Source organism: Blennius ocellaris (assembly GCF_963422515.1).
Source record: "Blennius ocellaris genome assembly, chromosome: 9".
Taxonomy (NCBI): domain Eukaryota; kingdom Metazoa; phylum Chordata; class Actinopteri; order Blenniiformes; family Blenniidae; genus Blennius; species Blennius ocellaris.
In genome coordinates, this window is record NC_137658.1 from 2993643 (window position 1) to 3017316 (window position 23674).

At 47.1% G+C, this 23674-nt stretch overlaps 4 protein-coding genes across 4 annotated transcripts; 3 read left to right on the plus strand and 1 right to left on the minus strand.

Moving 5' to 3' along the window:
* The first annotated feature begins 810 nt into the window (after window positions 1-810).
* mcm7 (minichromosome maintenance complex component 7) lies at window positions 811-8709 on the plus strand. Its single transcript, XM_080502686.1, has 15 exons — window positions 811-938; window positions 3129-3208; window positions 3645-3809; window positions 3909-4033; window positions 4116-4296; window positions 4411-4548; window positions 4957-5106; window positions 5186-5300; window positions 5377-5508; window positions 5634-5717; window positions 6076-6287; window positions 6368-6633; window positions 6714-6882; window positions 7870-7979; window positions 8249-8709. The coding sequence occupies exons 1-15, from the start codon at window positions 908-910 to the stop codon at window positions 8472-8474; spliced, it is 2184 nt and encodes a 727-aa protein (XP_080358812.1). The 5' UTR covers window positions 811-907; the 3' UTR covers window positions 8475-8709.
* A 3201-nt stretch (window positions 8710-11910) lies between these two features.
* On the plus strand, window positions 11911-13995 carry and4 (actinodin4; the record flags this gene model as incomplete). Its single annotated transcript, XM_080502390.1, has 4 exons — window positions 11911-11959; window positions 12054-12098; window positions 12185-12345; window positions 12933-13995. 4 exons carry the CDS (start codon window positions 11911-11913, stop codon window positions 13812-13814), a joined length of 1137 nt encoding a protein of 378 aa, XP_080358516.1. The 3' UTR covers window positions 13815-13995.
* Window positions 13996-14544: 549 nt separating this feature from the next.
* On the minus strand, window positions 14545-18648 carry cops6 (COP9 signalosome subunit 6). Its single transcript, XM_080502829.1, has 10 exons — window positions 18573-18648; window positions 17398-17523; window positions 17173-17304; window positions 16523-16611; window positions 16336-16398; window positions 16210-16257; window positions 16011-16125; window positions 15690-15782; window positions 15413-15513; window positions 14545-14920 (listed from the first exon to the last, which is right to left on the minus strand). Exons 1-10 carry the CDS (start codon window positions 18613-18615, stop codon window positions 14780-14782), a joined length of 951 nt encoding a protein of 316 aa, XP_080358955.1. The 5' UTR covers window positions 18616-18648; the 3' UTR covers window positions 14545-14779.
* Window positions 18649-19010: 362 nt separating this feature from the next.
* Window positions 19011-23334, plus strand: LOC308134391 (uncharacterized protein). The gene is made up of 3 exons (XM_080502104.1): window positions 19011-19242; window positions 19481-19556; window positions 20086-23334. Exons 1-3 carry the CDS (start codon window positions 19142-19144, stop codon window positions 21145-21147), a joined length of 1239 nt encoding a protein of 412 aa, XP_080358230.1. The 5' UTR covers window positions 19011-19141; the 3' UTR covers window positions 21148-23334.
* The last annotated feature ends 340 nt before the right edge of the window (window positions 23335-23674 follow it).

Consider the following 23674-nt stretch of genomic DNA (forward strand, 5'->3'; position numbering starts at 1 on the left):
TCTGTTGAGTTTGAATGTTTTGAATTCTGGAAAAAAGAAGTGGATCCAAGTCCATGTTACTAATGTTGTTAAAGGAAACTTTCAGATTAAATGATTTTTGAGTGTTGTTTGTTTGAATGAAAATGAATTCAGTTTGATTACATGTCACGGTGTGCTTGACATCAGCCTCTTTATTGTTCAATGTTTATTAAAAGTCTTTTTTTTCCCTGCATCTATTGTTTGCTGTTTTCATCAAGCCTAAATCTCAAGGGAAGTTATTAACGAGTATAGTTTAATTCCAAAAGCAATCAAATTGAGATTAGCCTCCAGACTGCAAATACATGTTTCTGTCATATTGTTAATATTACCATCTCTTCATAAAACACATTTAGATACGTACAAATGGAATATTTCTCTCCGTGGTTGGACATTTCAAGACAAAACTTGTAAATTCTACAGCTCTTTACTGTAAAACCACAAACTTAAGAATATTGCTGTAGTAATATGGTATATATCATTTTCCCTGAATCATTAAAACTCGGAAACGACAGATAAAAGTGTTTATTTATCAGGTCTTGGTCGCGTTTTAGTTCCACCTGTTGAATGAAGTCCAATCATTTCTTTTCGCGCCTTTCCTGACAAACAAGGCGGAAGTTGTCCTGGTCACGTGGGGCACAATCCGCCCGCGGTTTTCGCGCCACGACCGAAGCCTCGCCCCTCGCCGCCGAGAGAAAAGCCGCTATTGGCTGTCGGGTACGTCAGACTCGCGCCATTTCTTCGCGCGGCGGCGGCTTGAATGAACGCACGCCACCGCTGACTTTCACAAACTGACGAGAAACTCATCATTTAAGCCGCTTTTTGGGGGTTTTTCTGCCGCGCGAAGGTTTGTGCAGCCGAGTTGTCGGAGTGGAGCTGAGCGCGCGCGGCCATGGCTCGTAAGGATTACGCTGCAGAGAAAGGTAACGTCCTGTCATTGACAGCGACTCGCATATACAGCAACAGGTCGTCTCAACTCTTTTGCTCTCAATCTGCACGCATTCCCTTCATTTATAGACGCAAATCGACGAGACCGGGTGCTTAACATGGGAGTGATTTCTGGGCTAAAGTTACAAAAAGGTGCAGCTTGTAGTGAATCGTCCGTCCTAAATAATCAAATTCTGTGACTTTGTGTAGACAATTAAAACGGATTGCGGTTAGTTGTGCACGTTTTTGAGCTGCAGACGCTGCAGTATTGTCTATTTCCTGCAGTTAAATGCAGTGCTGGGTTCACAATTTCAGTATTTAGTGTGGAAGAACGTGACGTTCGCCACTGGTGACCCGGAAAGACTTTCAAACAAAGGAGCTGGAAGCACATGTCCCGTAAGAAAAGTTGAGTTTTCACGGTGGCTCGTCTCGAGTCTTGGACCAACGGCACGAGGAAGCAGCTTTCAAAGTTATAGTTTAATTCCTATGGGCCGTTTTGAAATTGTTCAAGTTAACAATTATGTTGAAGGTGGTTGGATGTTGCCCCCCCCCCCCCCCCCCCCCCCCCCCACTACACACACACGCACGTACTTTTGTACGCGTTAATTTAAAATGCCCCGATAACCTTCCCACGTACCGTGACATCCCTTTACACACTTGTTGCTTACTTTTGGCCCAATTTGACTTCGCGTTCCCGTCTTTTTTGTGTTTTTAATCTGCTGTAAAACAAAGCTGTTGTTAGCATAAGGTGGCTAACCGCGGTGCTAGCGTCAAGTCACGTAACGCAGTGTTAAGTTTGTAGCTATTGAGGCGAAACGGCGGCGTTAAAGAGCTCCGATATGGTTTTATACTGAAGTTTTAATGGTGTTAAGTCGTTTATATCGTGTTTAAAATGTAAGTTTTGTTATCGCCGTGTCGGACGTTAACTTGTTTGACGGAGCTGAAGTTGGCTTCTCAGTCGTCACTTAAGGGAAACAATTATCTTTTTTCTTTTTTTTAGTTATCCAATAAAAACATACTGTTTCTGATAGTCAAACTGTGTCGTGGTTACCACAGGATAAATGACAATATATAACGTTTCACCATGAATGTCTTTTATTCCCCAGAAAATTAGATTTCCTTTGCATTCACCTGCTTTAATGTCACTCTGGAGTAAAAAAAAAATAAATATTGCGTTTATGCATTAAAATATTGTTTTTGTCAATGTTCTTTATAACCGTGTTACGCGCTTTGTTTAGCGACCCAGGGTGCAAATTAATGTGAAAAAAAATTCAGTTCTACGTTTCTCTTTAAAATCTCCCTGAACTACGAGCTGGAGTCGAACTTCAGCCCCTTCATCCGAGTTCCACTAAACATGAACGAAAGCTCCTTTTGCGCATTTACTGCGAGTCATTTGGTCGTTCGATATTCGTAAAACGTTCACGTTTGCACACCTTGTGCGTTTTTTAGTGCGCAGGTGCGTGAGGCTGTACGTGCCCTCCGTTTAGAAGATGGGTCTAGTTTAGCGCGCGGAGCAGGGAGGGAAGGGGGAGGGGGAAGCGGAGGGATACTGGAGTGACGGGGCACAAAGCCATGTGCTGCTTTGTTTACAATAACATCCTCGAAGAGGGGAATAAAAAGCTGCGGATTTCCCGCCGTCGCCTCCAAGTAAGTGCACTTCTCGACCCCGGGGGAGTTTATTCCCCGCTGGGAAGAGGCTAAAATCTGGAAGTATTTGAGATTCTTACGAGAAGTGGAGGATGTTTTTTTTTTTTTTTTTCTCCCTTCCTCCCAAAAAAATGGACCCTGAGCTGCGCGCCTGTTGTTGTTGTTTACCTTTTGTTGCCCTGAAAGCTCCACGCTGCTGGTTGGGGGATTTTTGTTTTTTAGAAAATCTGTGTCAGGAGGTGAAAGTGGGCAGGATGAGCTTCCTGCTGCTCACCGGGGGCAATTTGGTGTCTGACTGGAGGCAATAGTGACTCATCGAGATTACAGGATGCCATGTTACTCAACAAAGGGGGGGTCGAGCAGGACTGGATCCCTGTGAAGGCCCACTGCTGCTGTTTACACCCCAGATCCTCCTGCAAACTTCACCAAACACCCTGAACCTCCCAGGATTCCTTCAGTCTATTGCTTTCACTGCACCCAGTGTTTTTATTAATGCACTCTATATGTGTTTTTGATTTTATTTGTGCTTTTTGTTGCAGAAAAATGCAAAAGGTTCCTGCAGGAGTTTTACACAGAAGATGACAACGGCAAGAAGGTGTTCAAATATGGAGCTCAACTTGTAAGTAGTGGGGGGGGAGGAGTTTTGATTTAATTTTACCTGCTTCGGTCATTAAGTCGACTCTGAAGTTTAGATATTTTTATTCTGTGGATGAGATCTGGTCATACTAAACATTGCATAATGAAGTTAAGAGCTGAATAGGACATGGTTGGAGGATTTTCACCAAATTACTTTACATTAGAACGTCTGAAATGAATCAAACTGTTGAAACGTTGATTTTTAAAGCGATTGTCGCTCTGATTCTGGCCTCTGGTTGTATAACATGGTTTTCATGAAGCGCTCCGGGTTGTCTTTATGAATTATTGTTTTCTGAATGTGATTTTTATTTTTTCTGTTTGAGTAGTAGTCTATTGATCCACAACGTAATCTTTCAGAGGTGTAACTCTGCATCTCTGCACAAGGCAGGTGGTTATTGGTTCTCCGTCTTGCCCTGTAGGTGGCGTTGGCCCACCGGGAGCAGGTGTCCCTCTCCGTGGACCTGGACGACGTGGCAGAGGAAGACCCCGAGCTGGTGGAGAGCATCAGTGAGAACGCCAAACGCTACACGGGGCTGTTCGCCGACGCCGTCCACGAGCTGCTGCCGGAGTACAGGGAGCGAGACGTACGTGGCTCCGCCCACATCACACCACGTCACGTAACGTCAGGCCGATTCGTGAAGGCCGCCGTAAACTAACTCGGCTTTTTTATTTCCCCTGCGAAGGTCGTGGCCAAAGATTCCCTGGACGTGTACATTGAGCACCGGCTGATGATGGAGCAGAGGGGCCGCGACCCCGCCGACACCCGAGACCCCAGGAACCAGTACCCGCCGGAACTCATGAGGAGATTGTGAGTTTCGGTCACATGACTTCATTCGAAGCGTTGGAGAAGGAGGCTTACACTTTTTGTTTTTGACCCCCTCGGTCCACAGCGAGCTGTACTTCAGGGCTCCCACCACCTCCAAGCCCCGGGTGGTGCGAGACGTCCGCGCAGACAGCATCGGCCACCTGGTGGCCGTCCGCGGCATCGTGACCCGGGCCACCGAGGTCAAACCCATGATGGCCGTGGCCACGTACACGTGTGACCAGTGTGGAGCGGAGACCTACCAACCGGTGAGATTTGATTTTACTCCGAGTTCGGAAAAGTCGAATTCTTCCCACAGATTCGGCTGAAGCATTCAGATTATTATTTTTTTTTTATTAATCGGACATCTCTCGTCCCTTCAGATCCAGTCTCCCACCTTCATGCCCCTCATCATGTGCCCCAGCCAAGAGTGTGTGACCAACAAGTCCGGAGGGCGGCTGTACCTGCAGACCAGAGGCTCCAAGTTCGTGAAGTTCCAGGAGCTGCGGATTCAGGAGCATGTGAGCGTCTCCGCCGGTCATCATGGAGGAAAACATGCAAACTGCACACAGACCTGGAAGCACTGACACTGAGTCACTGACACTGCTCTGCTGTGCAGCAGACGTAATGATGCAACACGTATAAAGACTCTTTCTACACAATAAAGGCTCCAGGTGGAGTTTCCATGTTTCATTTTAGAAACTTGAGGCCAATCGGTCACCTCTAGTAGGTTGTTTTTGTTATTTAGTTTAACTACATTGACTGGTTTATATCTGTAACATGAGCTTCTCTCTTCTCTCTTTTTAAACCATATAATCAAAATAAACCCAGCTACTGTCATAGTAAAACGTTTAAAGATGTCCATTCGTGCTTGTGGAACTTTTAATAATTTTTTTTTTTTTAACCTGCCGTGTTTTGTCGTCCGGCAGAGCGACCAGGTTCCCGTTGGAAACATTCCCCGGAGCATGACGGTGTACGCCCGTGGAGAAAACACCCGGCTGGCCCAGCCCGGAGACCACGTGGCCATCACGGGCGTCTTCCTCCCTCTGATGCGCACCGGATACAGCCAGGCCGTGCAGGTAAGGTCCCCCCCCCCCCTCCTCACACACACACCTCCCAAGGCTCCGCCTCTCAGCCTCCCCGCCGCTGTGCTTCCAGGGGCTCCTGTCCGAGACGTACCTGGAGAGCCACAGCATCACGCTCATGAACAAGACGGAGGACGACGAGCTGGGGAACGAGGAGCTGAGCGAGGAGGAGCTGCGCGGCTTCACAGGTGGGCGTCGGCGCCACGCCGCGGATGCTGCTGCTGCTGCATTTCAGCCTCTGAATGCTCTTCTTCTTGGTTCCAGATGAGGGATTTTATGATAAGCTGGCTGGATCCATCGCGCCGGAGATCTACGGACACGAAGACGTGAAGAAGGCTCTGCTCCTGCTGCTGGTCGGTGGCGTGCAGCAGGCCCCCAAAGGCATGAAGATCAGAGGTGAGACTTGATTTTTAAATAAGATTATTTCCCACGACGCTTCGATTTGGAACCAGATTCATATTCCGTGATCTGACTGAGCACACCAGTTATTTTATGTCTTTTAATATGGTTTTTCCCTCAAGGAAACATCAACATCTGCCTGATGGGAGACCCCGGAGTGGCCAAGTCCCAGCTGCTGTCCTACATCGACCGCCTGGCTCCTCGAAGTGAGTCTGATGTTGGAGCTGAATTCTTCACTGTGGCTCCTCGGCTTTATACCGATAATGAGACGTGACTTTCTTTTAATCGCAGCCTAATGAAATTAAGCTTTAATCCATGTGTGTACGGAGAAAAATGATGAGTTTGCGTCAACGAAAAAGTTTGGTTTACTGATGTTGTGACGTTTGGTGAACAATTCGTGTGCAAAACTACAAGTAAACATTTTAAAAAGTCTAAAAAGTTGCTTCTCGAGGAATAAAATGTTAATTCTTCTCTTGGATGCTTGATTAAAGAGTTTTTGAACTCTTGAGTGTAAAATGAAGTGGAACCCACTCTGACTCTCCTCTGCTCTGATTGGCTGCTCAGGCCAGTACACCACCGGCCGCGGCTCGTCGGGCGTCGGCCTGACGGCAGCCGTGATGCGGGACCCCCTCACCGGGGAGATGACCCTGGAGGGCGGCGCCCTGGTGCTGGCCGACCAGGGAATCTGCTGCATCGACGAGTTCGACAAGATGGCCGACGCCGACCGCACGGCCATCCACGAGGTGATGGAGCAGCAGACCATCTCCATCGCCAAGGTAAAAGCCCCGCCGCCGACGCCCGTCCCACCCGGGCGGCCGTGTGCCGTGACTTAACTCCGCCCCCTTCTCGCATCCAGGCGGGCATCATGACCTCCCTGAACGCCCGCTGCTCCATCCTGGCGGCGGCGAACCCCGCCTACGGCCGCTACAACCCGCGCAAGAGCATCGAGCAGAACATCCAGCTGCCGGCGGCGCTGCTTTCCCGCTTCGACCTGCTGTGGCTCATCCAGGACAAACCCGACCCCGACGCCGACCTGCGGCTGGCGCAGCACATAACCTACGTCCACCAGCACCTCCGCCAGCCGCCCTCGCACTTCACCCCCATTCACATGAAGCTCATGAGGTGAGGGGGGGGTCGGTGTGGCGTGGCGTAGCGCCGTCTCTCGTGTGTCCCCTCGTCCCGCTGACCTCGTCTCCCCGCAGGCGCTACATCGCCGTTTGTAAGAAGCGGCAGCCCGTGGTGCCGGAGTCGCTGGCCGATTACATCACGGCGGCGTACGTGGAGATGAGGAAGGAGGCTCGGGTCAGCAAGGACACCACCTTCACCTCCGCCCGCACCCTGCTCTCCATCCTCCGCCTCTCCACCGCCCTGGTGAGTCCCGCAGGCCCCCCACACACACACACACTTGCGAACCGTGAAACTTATTTATATAAAGTTATGATTTGTTTGAGAAAAACCCTCTGATTTGATGTGATGTCGCTTTTTTTTGTACCGTCATCGCTCATCAGCACATTTATTTAAAAATGCACAAAGTTGAGAAATGAAGCTTTTCGCATCCATAAACTCAGGATTTTTGCAAATGTATTTATAAGCAAAACGGCATTTTCACCTCTTGTGTCATTTGTAGTAAGTTAAGTGAAATTTAAGCTTGTTTTGGTGTGAAATGGATTGAATTGGTTTCGATCGCCAGAAGTTCAGTGTGTGATAAAGTGCTTACAGTGCAGGTAGTGACGATAACCTGGCCTACCGCAGTGTGAGCACTTCTTTCTCACGCTGGACAAGAAGCGTCTTCCTCCCGGAGCCGGTGGAAATGGTTCGTCCACGCTGGATCTTTTTTTTTTTTTTTTGTGGTCGTTTCTGCCTCCGGTTGTCAAAAGTGCTGTTTGTGCAGGTAGAACTTGCTCTCCTACTGCAAAACCAGCACTTTCAGGCAGACGGATGGTGCTTGTCCCCACCCTGCACCCACCCAGGAGCGTCCACCGTCCACCAGAGGGCGGAGAAGAGTTCTCCTGGTCCTGGCCAGCTTTGCAGGGTGGGCAGTCAGCCTGTGTGCCTTCAGAGCCGCTGTGCAAACCCATGCAAAACTGACCATGGCCCTGGACGGCGACGGCAACAGCGGCGGCTTCAGAGACCCGCCGAGAGACTGGCTGGTGTTGAGAGGCGGAGACTTGGGCAATCGCCAGCCGTCCCAGAAGGCATTGCACTTGTCTCGGTCTGACAGTGCCGGCACAGCGCAGCCGGGAAAGCCAACGGAGCCGCTTGAGGAGCCGGGACTTTGTTTTTGTTTTTTTTGTTTTTTCGGGCGAAATCGTGGGACGCGAGCACTGACTCTACTGTGACTCCGCTGTGACGCCGCAGGCTCGACTGCGCCTGATGGACACGGTGGAGAAGGAGGACGTGAACGAGGCCATGAGGCTGATGGAGATGTCCAAGGACTCGCTGCAGGCCGACAAGACCAGCGGCACACGGTCAGTTCCAACGCACGACTTCCTGTTTGTCGCCCAGCGAACTGGAGGAAGAGCGATTGTGGCAAGCGATGAGCAAACTCGACTTTTATTTTGAAAGCACTTCAAAAAAAACACATCACAGCTGAATCAACTAGGAACTGGGAATTTCCCACGAATTTCCTGATGTGTTGTTGCAATAGTAATCCTTGGACATCGAAGTGGGAATTTCCCACTTCCCTCAGTGAGATTTTTTTTTTTTTTTAAGCGTTTCTTCCTCTCCTCCCCGGCAGGACGCAGCGTCCGGCCGACGTCATCTTCTCCCTGGTGCGGGAGCTGGCCACGGAGGGCGTGGGCGGCCGCGGCGGGGCAGGCGGCGTGGTGCGCATGGCGGAGGCGGAGCAGCGCTGCGTCACCCGCGGCTTCACGCCGGCGCAGTTCCAGGAGGCGCTGGAGGAGTACGAGGAGCTGAACGTGTGGCAGGTGAACCAGGCGCGCAGCCGCATCACCTTCGTGTGAACGAACGTCCTTCCTTCCTCCCGCTTGGAACGGCGTTGTGGCAGTCGGACTTCGGTCTGAGGCCTTTTGACTCTTCCTGCTCTGGGAATTCCTCCGGCGTGGACCGACCGCCTCCTCCTCCACGGCTCCAGTGTTACCCGAGCAGAATCTTGGACTCGTTGAAAATGCTTGTTTCTAATATTTCTGCACATTTTTAGACTTTGCAGATGACGTAGTGTTGTACATTGCTTGTATTGTTCGCCGGTAAAAAAGAAAATAAACTGATGCTTCAGACTTTGACTCCCGAGTGCTGAAGTGAGACGAGCCTGGTTTGGAACAAAACCTGCTATAAAGAAACGTCTGTTTCCCGCCAGCGTCACTCGTCAAAACCTGGTTTCAACCAAATGAGCCAAACGCAGATGTGCGAGAGAAAAGTCTAAATTAAATTCACTTTCGTTGACATGAACTGTAAAACTAACTTGGGAGTAATTTGACACCTGGTTCAAATGGTTCTGCCATTACCTGGTACCAGTGTGAATAAGATGCACTTTAAGAACAAGCGCTTTAGCTTTTTCTAAATGATTAAATACACCACCAATAAAACAAGATTGCATTTCCGGTTTTTGTGGTGCAAAGAGATTAAGACATTCTGTAACGGTAAGTCATTTAACAGTGACATTTCTATATTTAGTTTTTTTCTTGCACAGGCTGTAATATATAAAACTTTCATGTCATGAAAATGCCGTTAAATTAGAGATCTGATTTCCATGACACGCACACACCAGCAGGTGGCAGCACTGATCCGGAGGATCTGATGCTGGAGACTTTCTGGTTGGAGGAAGAGAAAGAAGACGGAGAACAACACAAGATATCGTCATAAATCGACTCGCTGGAGACGCGATGGACCAGAGACCTTCAGCTTTACTCGGAGATCCTGCAGGATAGATGGATAGATCGATATATAGATCGATAGATTCTGTCTTTCTTCCCTTTTCTTCCTCTACTCGCTGCAACCAGCAGGTGGCGGTAGTGCGATTTCACTACTGTTGAACCGAAGTGAAGAAGTAGAAGAAGATGGGGAAACGTCATCAGCGAGGAAAAGTTTGTTTTACAACACCTGGAAACTAACTAACACAAAAATGTGCCTTGTTCTTGCTTTAGCTAGTTTATTTTTAACTATTTGGTGTCTTATAGTTCATCATATGCTTTTACTCTGACTGTACTTTTTGTTGTATTTCATGTACTTGTCTCTATTTATTTATTTATTTTAAGAACATTTTTGTGTTATTTTGACACTAATTTTGTTTTATGTACTGCTGCCAGGACACACTTGTAAATCAAAAAGCAGGTGATAAAAGAGGGAAACAGTCATCAGGGAGGAGAAACAATGTAGATGTAGACTCTATAGAGTTTAACATATGTATGTAGAACGACAAAATGAACACAATTCAAACAATGTAGATAGAATGAGCAGATGGTGGTAATGCAACTCTATGGATGCAGTTAAACCCCAAAAAAGGAAGAAGAGAGAAATGTGTGTCACATTGCATCAATGCTGATATTTGAAGATTGATAAAGAGCAATTTGGTTGCATTGTACTATTTTTGGGGGAAGAATTTAGGTAAAAATGCAATCGGGATTATTTTACATGGAGAGAGAAAAAAGATGCTGCTGGAATGTTTTGGATTGTTTCTGTGTGAAAGAAGCTCAGTGTCGGCCTCCCAGCAGGATAAACCTACAGCAGCTTCACTGGAAAATGACCAGATTAGCCCAAACCGGATTTAACTATAAGCATTTATTAAATCAACCTGCAAAGTAGAAACTGGCCAGAATGAAACTGGGATCCGGTTCCATATGAGAGGAGCCTGGAAACTCTGAAAATATGATTATTATTTAGAAGTTATTTCAACACCCTGATCACAGGGACGTGCAATCTTCTCTTCTGGAAACAACAAATGAGATGCGCCTGTTTAGAGTTATAAAAACATAAAAAATAAATACATGTAAAGCTCCAGTTGAAGCTGCTCAGTTTTAATGATGAACAGACTCTGACCAAATAAAAGACACAGCGTAAAGCAGGTGTCCTCCAGGCTGAAATAAGCACCTTGAGGAACCGACACACTGTGTTTGTGGCCGTGAGGGTTTGTCATCTCCTGATCTTTTTTGTTTTTACGGGCTTTTATTTGTGGTAGTCGGCAGCATTTTTCCCCCCCTCAGCAGCCAGCGAGGCCCAGCAGGTGATGCTCCCCCTTCCAGGCCTCATGGGGAGTTTCCATTTGAAGTGTGAGCTCTTTACGGCCTCGCCTGCTCACGTCCAGGAGCTTTTCCATCCCTAATAGGCGCCCGGGGCCCCACAGTCAGCGTGATGAGGAGGGAGGAGGAGACCGGGGGCTCCCATTGGGTGGCAGGCAGGGTTACCAGGACGCAGGGGTGCAGTATTTATCTGGCCCGGCCCGGACGGTCCTGAGAAGGAGGGATCCTCAGCCAGGTAAGTGACTCAGATACGGCTTCTTTTCTTTTTTTTTGTTGATTTTTCTTTGGCTTAGGAAAAAAAAATTTACTTTTTAGTGACACTTTTTTTTTTTTTGATGCAAATAACCTCTTATGTTCACTTCTTTATGGTCACAGTTTTGTTTTATTCTTTAAAAAAACTAACATTTTTGATAAACAATTACAGAAAACCTGATCCGAAATAGAGATTTATTCTTAATTTGGAATTGTACCATATAGAATAGAATAGAATAGAATAGAATAGAATACATTGACTCAAAAAAAGAAGTGGGTCCTCCATCCTTCTTAATAAACACCTGAGTTATGCTCCATTTCCAAATATTTCAATAGAGAGTTAAAATATTACTAGAAATGAAATAAAACGAGTTAATGTTTTTTACTCAAAGTGCAAAAGTAAAGAGGAATTTACTTAAATCCATTTATTTATTCATCTGTTTCTGTAAATGTCACAACTCTTAGTTTTAAAATAAAAAAGGACAAATTAACAATTTACCAAATATTATCAGGTTTAGAATGTAGACGTATTGTCTGTAAGCACGCAGATCAAATGTTTTGATTATTAATTTTAATACTAAATGTTTACTTGCACGATTACAACATGGTGCTTAAAGATGTGTGCGTTTCCTTTTTTAATAAACACATATCTACATTTCTACTTAAGTAAAAGTACTTTTGGCTCCTCTGGTTATTCATTACTTCCACTACTGGAATATTGTTGTGATATTTAGTGTAAAAAAAATACTTAATCAACCCGCGTTTCACTGCAATCCCACCTTTAAGTTCTGAAAATCAAATCCATTCATTTAAATACAAAAAGCTTAATTTACAGTTTAACAGCAAAATACAATTCGGCCCTCTGACAGAAAGAAAGAGATTCAACATTTTTCTTCGAAACACTATTTTATTTGTATATTTGTTCTCCTGGTCTTGACCTCAGTGCTTCAGGATGAGGTCTTCGTCGCTGGCGGCTCTCTGCTGCTTCCTGTGTCTCCAGGGTCAGTTCTCCGCCTCCAGAGTTCAAAATCTCCTCCAGTTCTGCTGAAAAAAAAATGCTAAAAAACCAAACCGGCGTGTCTTCGTCTCTTGCAGGTCTGCTGGACGCCAAGTCTCTGCTGAACTCCATGAAGCAGGAGGGTAAGCGTTGACGCTTTTCTGAGTTAAAGTTGAAGAGTGTGCAGCTCTGAGCTTCCTCCTCATCCTCCTCTTCCTCCTCCAAACAGAGATGGTCCCCGTGAGTCACCTCAGCATCGACTCGGCGACGGCCCACGACTTCCTGACTCACTCCAGGCCGAAGCGCAACCTGGACCCCAAATGGTACCGAGCAAACCCGGACTTCCAGGCCTACTACCGCTACTACAGCAGCATCGGACACACGGAGGGGGTGAGTCGTCGTGGGTCCGGAACCCAGGCGTGGGGCAACAGGAGGCCCGAGTTCCAGACTGACTGTCACACTTATCTTTGCATTGACTTTTGCTTTTTCACACCTGAAAGAAGAATGAGTCACTTCAGCTTTGTCATTTTGTTTTGCGAAAACCCAGGGGAAAAAAAATCCAAAAGTTTATTAAACCTTCTTCAAATACAAGCGTCTCTTCACATTCTAACAGGAATACATGATGAAGACATTTCAAGTATTTTCATCCCTCATTTCTATGTGCGACATGTATCTGTATTATCACTGCTTATGAAGCCAGACCTATTTGGAAGGTTGCAAGTTTGATTCCCCCGTATAGCAGTGAATGGTTGACTGTGACATTGTAAAGTGCTTCATTTCATCGGTTCTTCTGCTCCAGTTGAAACACTTCTGTTTTACTGCTCCTTCATTAAGAAACGAGTTAAAAATCTCTTCGCCTCTCTGCTTCAATCCTCATTTTCTGGAACCAAGTGGTTTTTTTTTTCTTAAAGACTTTAAATGTCGTGAAGCTTCCCTGCAGAGTGCTTTTATATTTTTCTTTCTTTCCTGCCTCTCAGCTCTACGAGATCGACAAGCTGCGGATGATCTACCAGCAGATGCGGTACCTGGAGCAGACCTACGGCCCCAACGCCTCCTACTTCCAGAGCAAGCTGGGCGTCCCCATGATCATGTGTGACCCAGTCACCGACAAGAAGTGCAAGCCCGTGCCCCCTCCCCCTCCCATGAAGGGCGTCCCCAGGGCCACGGACGCCCCCGCCACCCCGCCTCCTCTCCCCGCCGCCCCCTCCATCGCCCAGGCCGACGTCCTCTTCCTGTGCAACCGCAAGGACCCGCTCTGCAAGCCCCACATCGTGTACCTGCCCAGCGGGGCGGTTCCCGTGCTCTGCGACCCCCGCTACCACCCCCACTGCTCCCCGCAGAAGGCCGGCCCCGCCCCCGCGGCCCAGCCCCAGCCTCCCCCGCCTCCCCCGGTCAAGTCCGCGCCTCCCCCTCCCCCTCCGGTGAAGTCGGCGCCCCCTCCTCCTCCGCCCGTCTTCCTCAGGAAGTCCGTGCCGCCTCCGGTGCTGGTGAAGAAGGCGGCGCCGGCTCCCGTCCGCACCTTCAAGGGCATGGAGTACGACTGCGACCCCTACTGGGACCCCGACTGCCTGATCGACCACCCGCCGCGCTCCGTCAAGGGCAAGGTGATGGTGGTGGCGGGCCCCCCGCCGCCGCCGCCGCCGCCAGCGCCTCCGATGAAGGTGGAGGAGAAGGAGGAGGCGGTGGAGGAGCCCGAGCCTCCCGTCGCACCCCTGGAGAAGAAGGTGGCGCTCTACCCTTACCCGTACTACTACCACCCTCTGCCCTACGACCCCCGCGACGAGCTGTACGACCCCGCGCGCTTCCAGTACCCGCAGCCGGCCGACGCGGCGGACGAGCCTGCAGAGGACGAGGAGTGAGACCCCCCCCTCCACCTCACCACCAATCAAGAAGCAGAAACAAACTTTGACTTGAACACATCAAACCAACAAGTTGATGTTCTTCCTTCATCATCCTCAATCTACACATTTAATCATTCTGGAGGAATAAAAGTTGACTAGTCTGTGATTTTGACTTGGTTTTTTTTTGGGGGGGGGGGGTTAACTTTACAAGGTGCAAAAAGATCTAAAGACACTTTCCCAGCGCCACATGGCAGGTAAAACCCCCCCCCCCCAAAAAACCCAGACTTGTAAACGAGTAAAGGGGGTCGTTATGTTGAGTTCCGCTGTACATTTAATACGCAAATAAACGCTGACTCCTGTTTCTACGCCTCTCGTCTCTGGAGCTTTATGTCGACCTCCTTCTCCTCCTCCTGCCACGTTTCTCTGTTAACAACGAGCCTCCCGAGGCAATCAAGCAGCGGGAGCTCCACTTCAAACGCCGTCACACAGTAAACCTGCAGCACACACACACACACAAATCTCCATATGAGCCTTTAGAATAAACTTCCTATTTTCCATGTGGGTTGAATTTAGGTCTATTAACTTGTCTGTTCGTTTTAAAGTTCAAGACAACGAGAAGCCGTTTGATAAAATGTGGGAAACCTTCCTAAATCACTGCTTCGTATCATTAAACAGCCACATTCTGAGATCTCGTCTCATCCCAGGACTTGTTTTGTCTCGTCTGTTATAAAAGAATCAAAGTCCATTGAAAAAAAAAAAAAAACAGCAGATCATTTATTACAGACAGAAACATGTAACAATAAAACAAACCGGGTAAAATAAATTCGATGTACAGTGAATTCTTTTTTTTTGGAGGGGGGCGGGGGTGTTTCATATATTAACTTGACTGCTGTCATTCTGGAGGTTTTGGCTGAAACGAAACAAAAAAAAAAAAAAAATGTTTGGAAAAGAAAAAACTGCAGTGCTCGTTTGTTCCCGTCGGCTCAGAAGAAGAGTCCCCTCATCCTGCGGCCGATGCCCTGCCGGTCGTACAGCACGTTGAACTTGTTGATGAACTGGTTCATGCTGTTGCAGGTCTTGGTGATGGTGCCCAGGTAGGCCATGAGGCCCACGTCGTTGCATTGCTGCGGGGAGACGACAAGCCGTTAACAGACCCGGCAGGACGGCGGCCAGCGACAAGCTGATTTTTTATCAAAAAATAAATAAATAAATAAAAATCAAATCGCTCCTGATATTCAAGGGTCATGTCGGATTTGAAGACATGAATGGGAGTCGGATCCAGACAAAAGGAGATTCACAAGGAAATACGTTAAAATGTGACGATCGAAGAGGCAAATAGGTAAAAGTGAAGGCAATCATAGGTGCTGGCAGGAAGTTCGTTCCAACTATTTTCATCCCGTCTGTAGATTTCAGTGCTTCAGTCGACTTTCAGAGCATCAGGGCGCAAAACAGGGTCTTTTATTGGGCTGTTCGATTCTATACAGTCCCTATCAATTGTTTCCCTGACAGGAAGTGGAAACTGTTAATGTGTCAATTCATATTCACATAAAGTTTGCGGCTGTCGGATGTTTTTTTTTTTTCTTCGTTACACTTCTAAAAAAAAGGTGTTCACTCACATCGTAGAAGTCTGTCTTGAACTTGACGGTGCTGAGGACCGGCAGTCTGTGGCACAGAGCGTTGGCTTCCCGCAGGATCTCGTGGTTGAACGGCACCTCGCCTGGCAGAAGAGGAGGAATCCGTCATTACAGAGGCATGTCTGAGCAGCGTCTCGGAACGCGGCGGGAGGAGGAGGAGGAGGAGGAGGAGGAGGAGGAGGAGGACGAGGAGGAAGCATCTCAGCAAAAACCAGCTGCTCCCGGATTTTATTATTTTCATTCTTTCGCGCCGGCTCACCTGCTTCCACGGCCTTCACGTACTCCAGGATGATCTTCACCCGGCTGTGCAGCATCTTGATGGCGCTGTGCTGCGCTATGAGGTGCTCGGCAACTGGAACGGCAAGACCAAGACGTCGTCAGGACTAAATAATCCAATTAAACCACCGCAATTTTGTTTTGTGAACGAATCCAGACATAAGAGTAGGACTTTGATCCGTTATAAGATTATTGATGCAGAAACATTCGACAATCTGCATAAACGGGTGAAAAAAATAAATACAAATAAAAAGTCCTGTATGTAGTTGCAGTGTCACTTCCTGTCCGGCGGCCCCGTTCCTACCTGTGGAGTTTTCCCCTGTGCCTGTGGCCGTCATTCGAGCGACGTGGTCGACGCCGATCCTCTCCGCTTCCTCCGTGGCCAGAGTGTAGGTCAGTTCTGCAAACAGCATGGTGGCCTGGGGGGGGGGGGCAAACAGAGCGGGCGTCACTCCACCGGGCCGCGGCGGTACGACAGGCGGCGAGGCGGTAAAAAGCCCTACCTCTCCATTGATGATGTCAATCACAGATTCGTAAACGCTAACGGGGAGCTGCAACGCAGAAGGAGACGATTATTCACGTTGTGGACAGAGTCGTCCGGCCGTGCTGCGACGCGGCGGCGAACTCACGTCGGTGTGTTTGGTCATGGGGTTGAGCTTGAGGAACAGAGGACTCTCAATGATCTCACACACCTGACGGGAAGGGGGAAGAAGGAAATGGAATTTTAAGACGGAATGTGCTGGACAGAGACGTTGGTTAGAAATATATGGCGCTTATTGTTCAGTCGTGTGTGTGTGTGTGAGTGTGTGTGTGTACCTGTTTGTGAATGTGGATGTCTGATGGGTCGGGAGGACCGCCTGTGGTGTACCAGCCCAAAAACTCCATCTCTTTAAAAACCTGTTTGACTGAGACACAAGGCGAAAAACACCCAACACATAATAACTACATTTACTACTCACATGAAAACATGATGGGATTAATCAGATTATTAAAAAAAAAGAAGAAGATCTGATGCATTCACATTCACTTCAGCATCAAAAGGATCACATTGTTAAAAGATAAGAGGAAGAACAAAGTAGAGGAGGTGCAGTACTGCAGTACCAACTCTCATCACAGCGGATGCAATACTGCCACCTGCTGGTGAGAGTAGAAACCCTCATCTTTCACACGTTTCAGGCACCTGAAAAGTTTTTATGTGAATTAGCAGATTCAAACCTTTTTCCCCACCTGGAGAACTCGCAGATTGTTTCATTAAAAAACAAAAACGAGTTTGGATCAGTTTTCTAATTCCTCAAAATGTTCCACTACACATGCAGGACGCTTACAAAAAAAAAAAGAATAGTGGCAGTTTTGCAGATCCGCTTTGGAGTCTAGGAATTTAACATTTTCCAACTCAGGGGACGGGGTTCGGATCACAAATTGTGCATCGCAGCTGCAGAACAAGATCTTTCAAAACAAAAGCTCACATTGTTCTTCCTTGGTGTAGTAGTAATCCTTGTCGATGTGCACTTTGTCGTCGATGGTGTGAGACAGCAGCTCGAAGGAGTTCATCACCTCGATGTTGCGGCCCTCCTGTTTCCCGATCAGCGCTCCGATCACTGCGCGGCGAGAGACACACAAAGACACGGTCAAAAGACGCCGCGCGTCCGCCAATCAGCCGCTGGACGCCGGCTATCCTCGCAAACGCTCACCCTGAATGGGCCGACCCTCCTGCGAGCGGATGCGTATCCAGTGGTCGGATATGTTGAGGATGACCAGAGGGTGCAAGGCCACTGAGACGCTCCCGGTGACCCCGGAGGCCATGACGCTGGGGCTGGCTGCACACACACATTCACACAAAGAAAACATTAAACAGCAGCGAAAATGTTTTATTTTGGTAAATGATTTGGTGATCTGTGTCCCGTCACTCCGCCTCCACTCGTGTACTAATGACAATAATCGGACAATGGGATATTGAAGAGAGCTAATTGAGAACTGTGTCATCTGCAAAGGCAACTCGTTTCCAATTACTGCCACCAAGTGTCCAAATAATGCAACAAAATAAAGTCGAACTACACTAAATAACCTGCCAACAATGAGTATAAATAGCTCATACGTTTATTATTATTATTACAATTTCCATGTCTTGTTCACATTTATTGTTTTCGTTATTATTCTGCCTCCGTTCTTCTTTAATTTAAAGCACTTTAAATTGTCTCATAGCTAAAATGTGCTCTGCATGTAAAGTTGCTTTGCCAATAATATATTTTTTTTCATTTTATTAATCCTTTCCTTAAGTTAATACATCAATAGGAAAATTAAACTTAAACTCTGATGAGAATTAGGAGGAAAGAAATAAAACAACAAACAGTTACTTTCAGTTTTAATCCCTGCGTGACCAAAACATTACATCTATATCATTTTGTGGGGAACTGTTCAGTCAAAACGTGACATAGGCAGCATTTTCAATTGTCATATGAAGTCAATATTTATCTAATGGTTAGTTGAGATCAGTGATAATCAATAATAAAACATAAATAACCTGTATGTGACTGTATCTCCCAGGCAGGGAGGACCAGCCTCAATTTGCCATAGCAGATAAATAACAAGGCCTTATAGCATGCTACCCTGATAGATGAAGATTTAGATGACTCTTGAAACATAAAGTGATTGAAATTACAAGATAAATCCCGTTAAAACGCTCAGAGATTAATATTTTTTAACACATTTACAGCTCTGCCGTGGGGATCAGCCAAGCCACTGCATGCTCGCTGTCGCGCCATGAAGCCGCACCGACAAAACTTATATACAACACAGGAGACATTGTGCACACGTTTCTGAGCTAGAAAATCAGAAATAACAGATAAATGAGTAATAAATGACTCACCTGCTCCATCCACCTCCATACCGCCGCCATTGCTGCTCGCCATCTTGTCCGGTACACCGCGCGTGCGCAGTGGGCAGGAATGGTCGTAAGTTTCTCCGGTTAGTTTTAAACAGGTAAAATAATTTTCAAAATGTTGCCAAAAATATATTTATAAACAGAAATAGGACATTGTCTGCTTTAAAATGAATATTTCATTAAAAACAAAATTTTCCCAAAAGAGTGCCGTTCTGCGAACCAATGCTGCGGACCGAGGGGCACCGCCATTTCTCTCTCGGCACCGGAGGTCACGTGATCTTCATACAGGAAGAGGTCTTCTTCGTGCGTTTCCGTGTTTATTACCGTCGACCTTGATTATAAAGAATAGACACCGCTTCAACCGCTACTATCGCTTGGCGCAAGAATAGAAAAAAATACCCCAAAAAACTAAGACAACTTCCTTTATAAGCGTCACGTGACTTCCCGTGTCGAGAGAGAAATGGCGGCGTCCTAGTTCTGTACCTCACAATCCGGACGCAACTCGTGTGCGTCGCGGTATTGTTTCCGTGTCGACGGGAGTGAGAGTTTCCAAAATGGAAGAATTTACAGGCTGTAATCTGGATTATTTCCCCGAAAACATCCTCATAGACGTGCTGTCGTACCTGGGCGTGCGGGAGCTGGTCAGAGCCGGAAGGTAAGAGCGCGTCACCTCGTCCAGCCAGCGTGGAACAAAAGTCACCAGAGCTCTGTTTTTCTTTGTTGTGGCCCCAGTGTTAAGCATTAAGTTATCCTCTATTGAGACTTCAGTTATCTTGTGTTGTTGTCCTGTGTTGGGACTCAAGTTGTCCTGGGTTGTGACTGAACTCACCTTGTGTAGGGGTTTAAGGTGTCCTACGTTTGGACACAACTTATTTTGTTGTTTGTGGTTTCAGGGTGTGCAAGAGATGGAAACGCCTTGTTAAAGACCAAAAACTATGGAGGAGTGTCGACCTGACTACGTGGAAAGGGGTGAGACTGTTTATTTTCTTTCCATTTACCTTTCCAATTTGTAAATTGTTCACTTTTTATTCTCGCATGTCATTGATGACTGAGATCAATTCTACCAATATCCCTAACTTGGTTATTATACTCAAAATAACAAATATAACACAGACTGAATGAATCACAAACAAAGACACATGAGCACAACAAGATGGAAACGACCACTGTGAGACATGAAATTATTCCAAAGAGACACAGTTTGATCCTGACAGAGCAACAATAATAACACAGCGGTATTTAAAATGACCAATACAAGAATCAGGGCAGCTTTAAAACAAAACAAAACACACAAAACAATCAGGATCAGATTCAAAATAACCACACAAAAGTGGGTTGAAGAATAATGTGTCGCTCCAAAACGAGCTGACAGAGACACCAAGTCAACAGAGAGAGTGACAAGTGAGCACAAAGACAGTCACTTGAGAGTAACCGTTTCTTCTTTTGCTCCCACGTCTCCCACCATGCTGTCCTTCCCGCACTGTCCCCGCTGTGTCAGGTGACCTCTCGCATCCTCTGGCTCCTGCTGCGCCAGTACCTGGGCTGTGGACTGAGGTGCCTTCGCTTGCGCGGTCTGCTGCTCTCTGCCCGAGGCGGCGTCTTTCTCTCCGAGTCTTGGCTCAAAGCTTTGTCCACAAAGTGCCCCCGCCTGACCAAGCTCTACCTCCTGCACGCCGACCTGCGGGGCCTGCCCAGCTGCCGGGTCCTCCCCCGGACTCTGCGGGTGCTGGAGCTCTGCGGTTGCGAGCTCCCCCGGGATTTTTTCAGCCAGCCCCTTCCCGACTCGCAAGACCGAGCGGAGCCCACGTCCAGCGCGCAGCAGCAGCAGCGGCGGCGTCACGAAGGGAAAGGGCCCGGCTCCACCGCGGGCGTCAGTATTGAGAGGTTAGTTTTAAACAACATGCCCTCTTTCACAGACCAGCACCTGAAGAGTCTGACGTCGTGGGAAAAGCTCAGTCGGCTGGAGCTCCGCGACGCCTTCCGCGTGACGGCCAGCGGGCTGAGGACCTGCGCCGCGAAGGACGACCTGAGCGGCGTCCAGGGCCTCTCTCGACTCAAGTTCCTGGAAATAGGCCACACGGGACGGCAGGGCTACCAGCTGCAGATGGCCTCCCTCGGCCTGGGAACGGGCTGGGTGGGCCTGGAGGAGCTGAGTCTCGGCGGCAAGGAGGTGGGGCCGGGCCTGCTGAGCGCCAGGCGCCTGAAGGACCTGAAGCGCCTGTGCCTGTGGGCCTGCACGCTGGGCGAGCTGCAGATAGTCCGCAGCTGCAAGATGCTCCGCGGCCTGCGGCAGCTGGAGTTCCTGGACGTGGTCTTCCAGCCCCGGCTGAGACTCCCGGCAGCGGAAGGGGAGGGCGGAGGAGGAGGAGGAGGAGGCGACGGGGGGGACGAGGAGCAGGAGAGCGAGGTGGTCGCGGGCGCCGACGGCAGCAACAGTGACGAGAACAAACCCCCGGATGTGGGCGATCCCATTCCCAGCCTGCGGCGCTCGCTGGCCGCGCAGCTGCCGTCCTGCACGCTCCTCTTCACCAACTGCTCCGTTCAGATCAACACCTATTAATGAAAGCCTCCGACACGGTTTACACGTAGGCAGTGTAGATAGGACAAAAAAAAAAAAAAAAAAAAAAATGGCCTCTTTCATATGATTTTGCTTAGCTTTACATATATAAAATGATATATTAGTGCTCTTTACTGATTCAGTTTCACTCATTGTATCAAGTTTCTCTGAATCAGATTCACAATTTTGTAATTAATTATAAGAAAAAAAGAAGAAATATCTATTTTAATTTTATCCCCACAGCTAGGATACGGCCTGGGGAGCTGTGGAATCTTGAACCTATGATTCTCTAACCTCCAGAACGCGACTGAACCACCTTTTTGATTCTTTGTTTTGGGGGGGGATCTTGTTATACTGAAGGGATGAATTGTTGCTGTGATGTACTTTTCTGAGCTGTTGTCTCACTATAGATGATAAACGTTTTATTACTACACAAAAATGAACAATGCAAAAAAAAAAGCTATTGAAAGCGGTGTGGAGGCAGTCTTCACCTGCTCTCAGGTTGTCAAAATGTTTTGTGTCTTAGACGCCTGGAATACGACGTTTTGTCACAAAATACTTCGCTATAGAGTTTTGGTAACTGAGAGATGGAAAGAGGGGAGTTCCCAGCCTTGGAGTCAATCTGAGGGTTTGAAGGCCGCTGGTCACTGGCGACGAGACGAGGAGGTGCCTTTTCTTTGAGCTTTAATCACAGACGCTCGTCTCTCCGGGTGGCTTTTTCCAGGAAGGAGGTTCAACAAACTCTTGAGTCTCTCCCTGGACTCTGCATTTCTGGTTCCCGAAGAGCTGACCTCAATGAGTTCAGCCCTTTCTGAGTATTTTCACCTTGTCATGCACAACCACGATAAAAAGCCATCGTCGATGGAGCCGAAATACCACGAGTCACTATGGCAACAGACCGGAAACCGAGTTATTTTGCTGTAAAAGTCCCGGCGCTGTAGAAGCAGAGGAGAGAGAGGCGGTTGCTTTGCGAGTCGACGCATCATTTAACTCGTAGCATTTAACTTAAACTCGCAGCATCCAGGGAGAAACGATAAATAGGTGTGAAATCTGAATTTAATTCAGGTGCAGTCCAACAGGAGGAATGAAGCGGCTACAAATGAAACGTAAAAACATCATTCAGCATAATAAAAAAAGACTTGTATGTTATGATTGCACCTCACTTAGATTTTAATTTTAGTATTTAAATTGATGTAGGCTATCAAAAAAAGATCAACACAATTTTCAGTGGAGTCATTTAAAATGTGACGACGTGTAAATCAACACTCGATCAAATGCTAAAATAAGTTGTTTCAGTGTGAGGGCGACTTTTTTTTTTTAATCGCTCTGCACATTATTATAAAGAAAAGTACCATTTGCAAAAAAAAAAAAAAAAAAAGTGCACGTGTGTGTGTGTGTGTGGACGGAGGATGGTCTTCAGATAACTTGATGGCGTCTGCTCCAGGAGGAGCTCGGTAGAAACTCAGGGTTTCTTCTGTAAAACCTTCTGTTCAGAGTCTGTTACCGTGGCGACCGCCTCTCGAGTTTAATGTAGCTTCTCTGTCCGGAACAAGGAGAACTCGGTTTCCCCTCAACTCAGGGTCAACGTAACTGAGTGTTCGTTTGCTGGTGGAGAGAAAAGCTGTGATCTCCGTGTGCTGGTGGCGGGCGACTTCATCACATCGACGTAATCTGTAAAGGGTTCCCGTCACGAGACCACATTTCTTTCTTGGCCTGAGGCGTATTGAAACAAACAAGCTGTGAACATAAAATGCTGTCAGAAAGGAAAACATCCACCCGTTTCCTGTTGCTTTACCACATTAGTCCAACCGACGCGTTCAGAGAGCTCCTGTAACACAAGAGGTGCTTGTATAATTCACATTTCTTATCATTACTGTTTTCTCTTTTTTTTTTTCGTATAAGATTTTTTTTTTTTTTTTAGAAATTGTGCATAAAAAAAAAAAAACTGTTTATTGTAGTAATTGTGGAAAAAACATGAGAGATCTGTCCATACACTGAATTGTGTTTTTGGAAATCTTGCCATTTTAACAATCCAGTGAAGGAGAGGTTGTATTGAATAATCCTATTTTGGATGGAAGAAAAAAAAAGACAACTGTTGTGACTTTTTCTCTTTTGAATATAGATATTTAAATAAATCACATTATTTTCTGAACCATGTTTCTCTTGGTTTATTTTTAAAGCGACACGAATCGACAATATTTTCAGTTATCTGGTCAACACTGCCCCCTGATGGCCAAGTGAGGTAGTTGCAGCGTGAAGCACGTTGATATTTTCTAACATGTAAAATATAACGTTTGACATTTGAGATATTTAATTATGAAGGTTACAAAATAAAGAAGTATGTTATCTGGTCTCCAGGATGAAGTAGAATAAAGAAGAACTTTTAAAGTCTGAGATCATTTATTAACTGCAACTTAACCACACATATATGTGTATATATATATGTGTGTCAACATTTTAGTACAAGAAGGTTTTACGTTATCCTGAAAAAAAATTTTTATGCAGCCAAACAAAACATCAACTCGTGTTT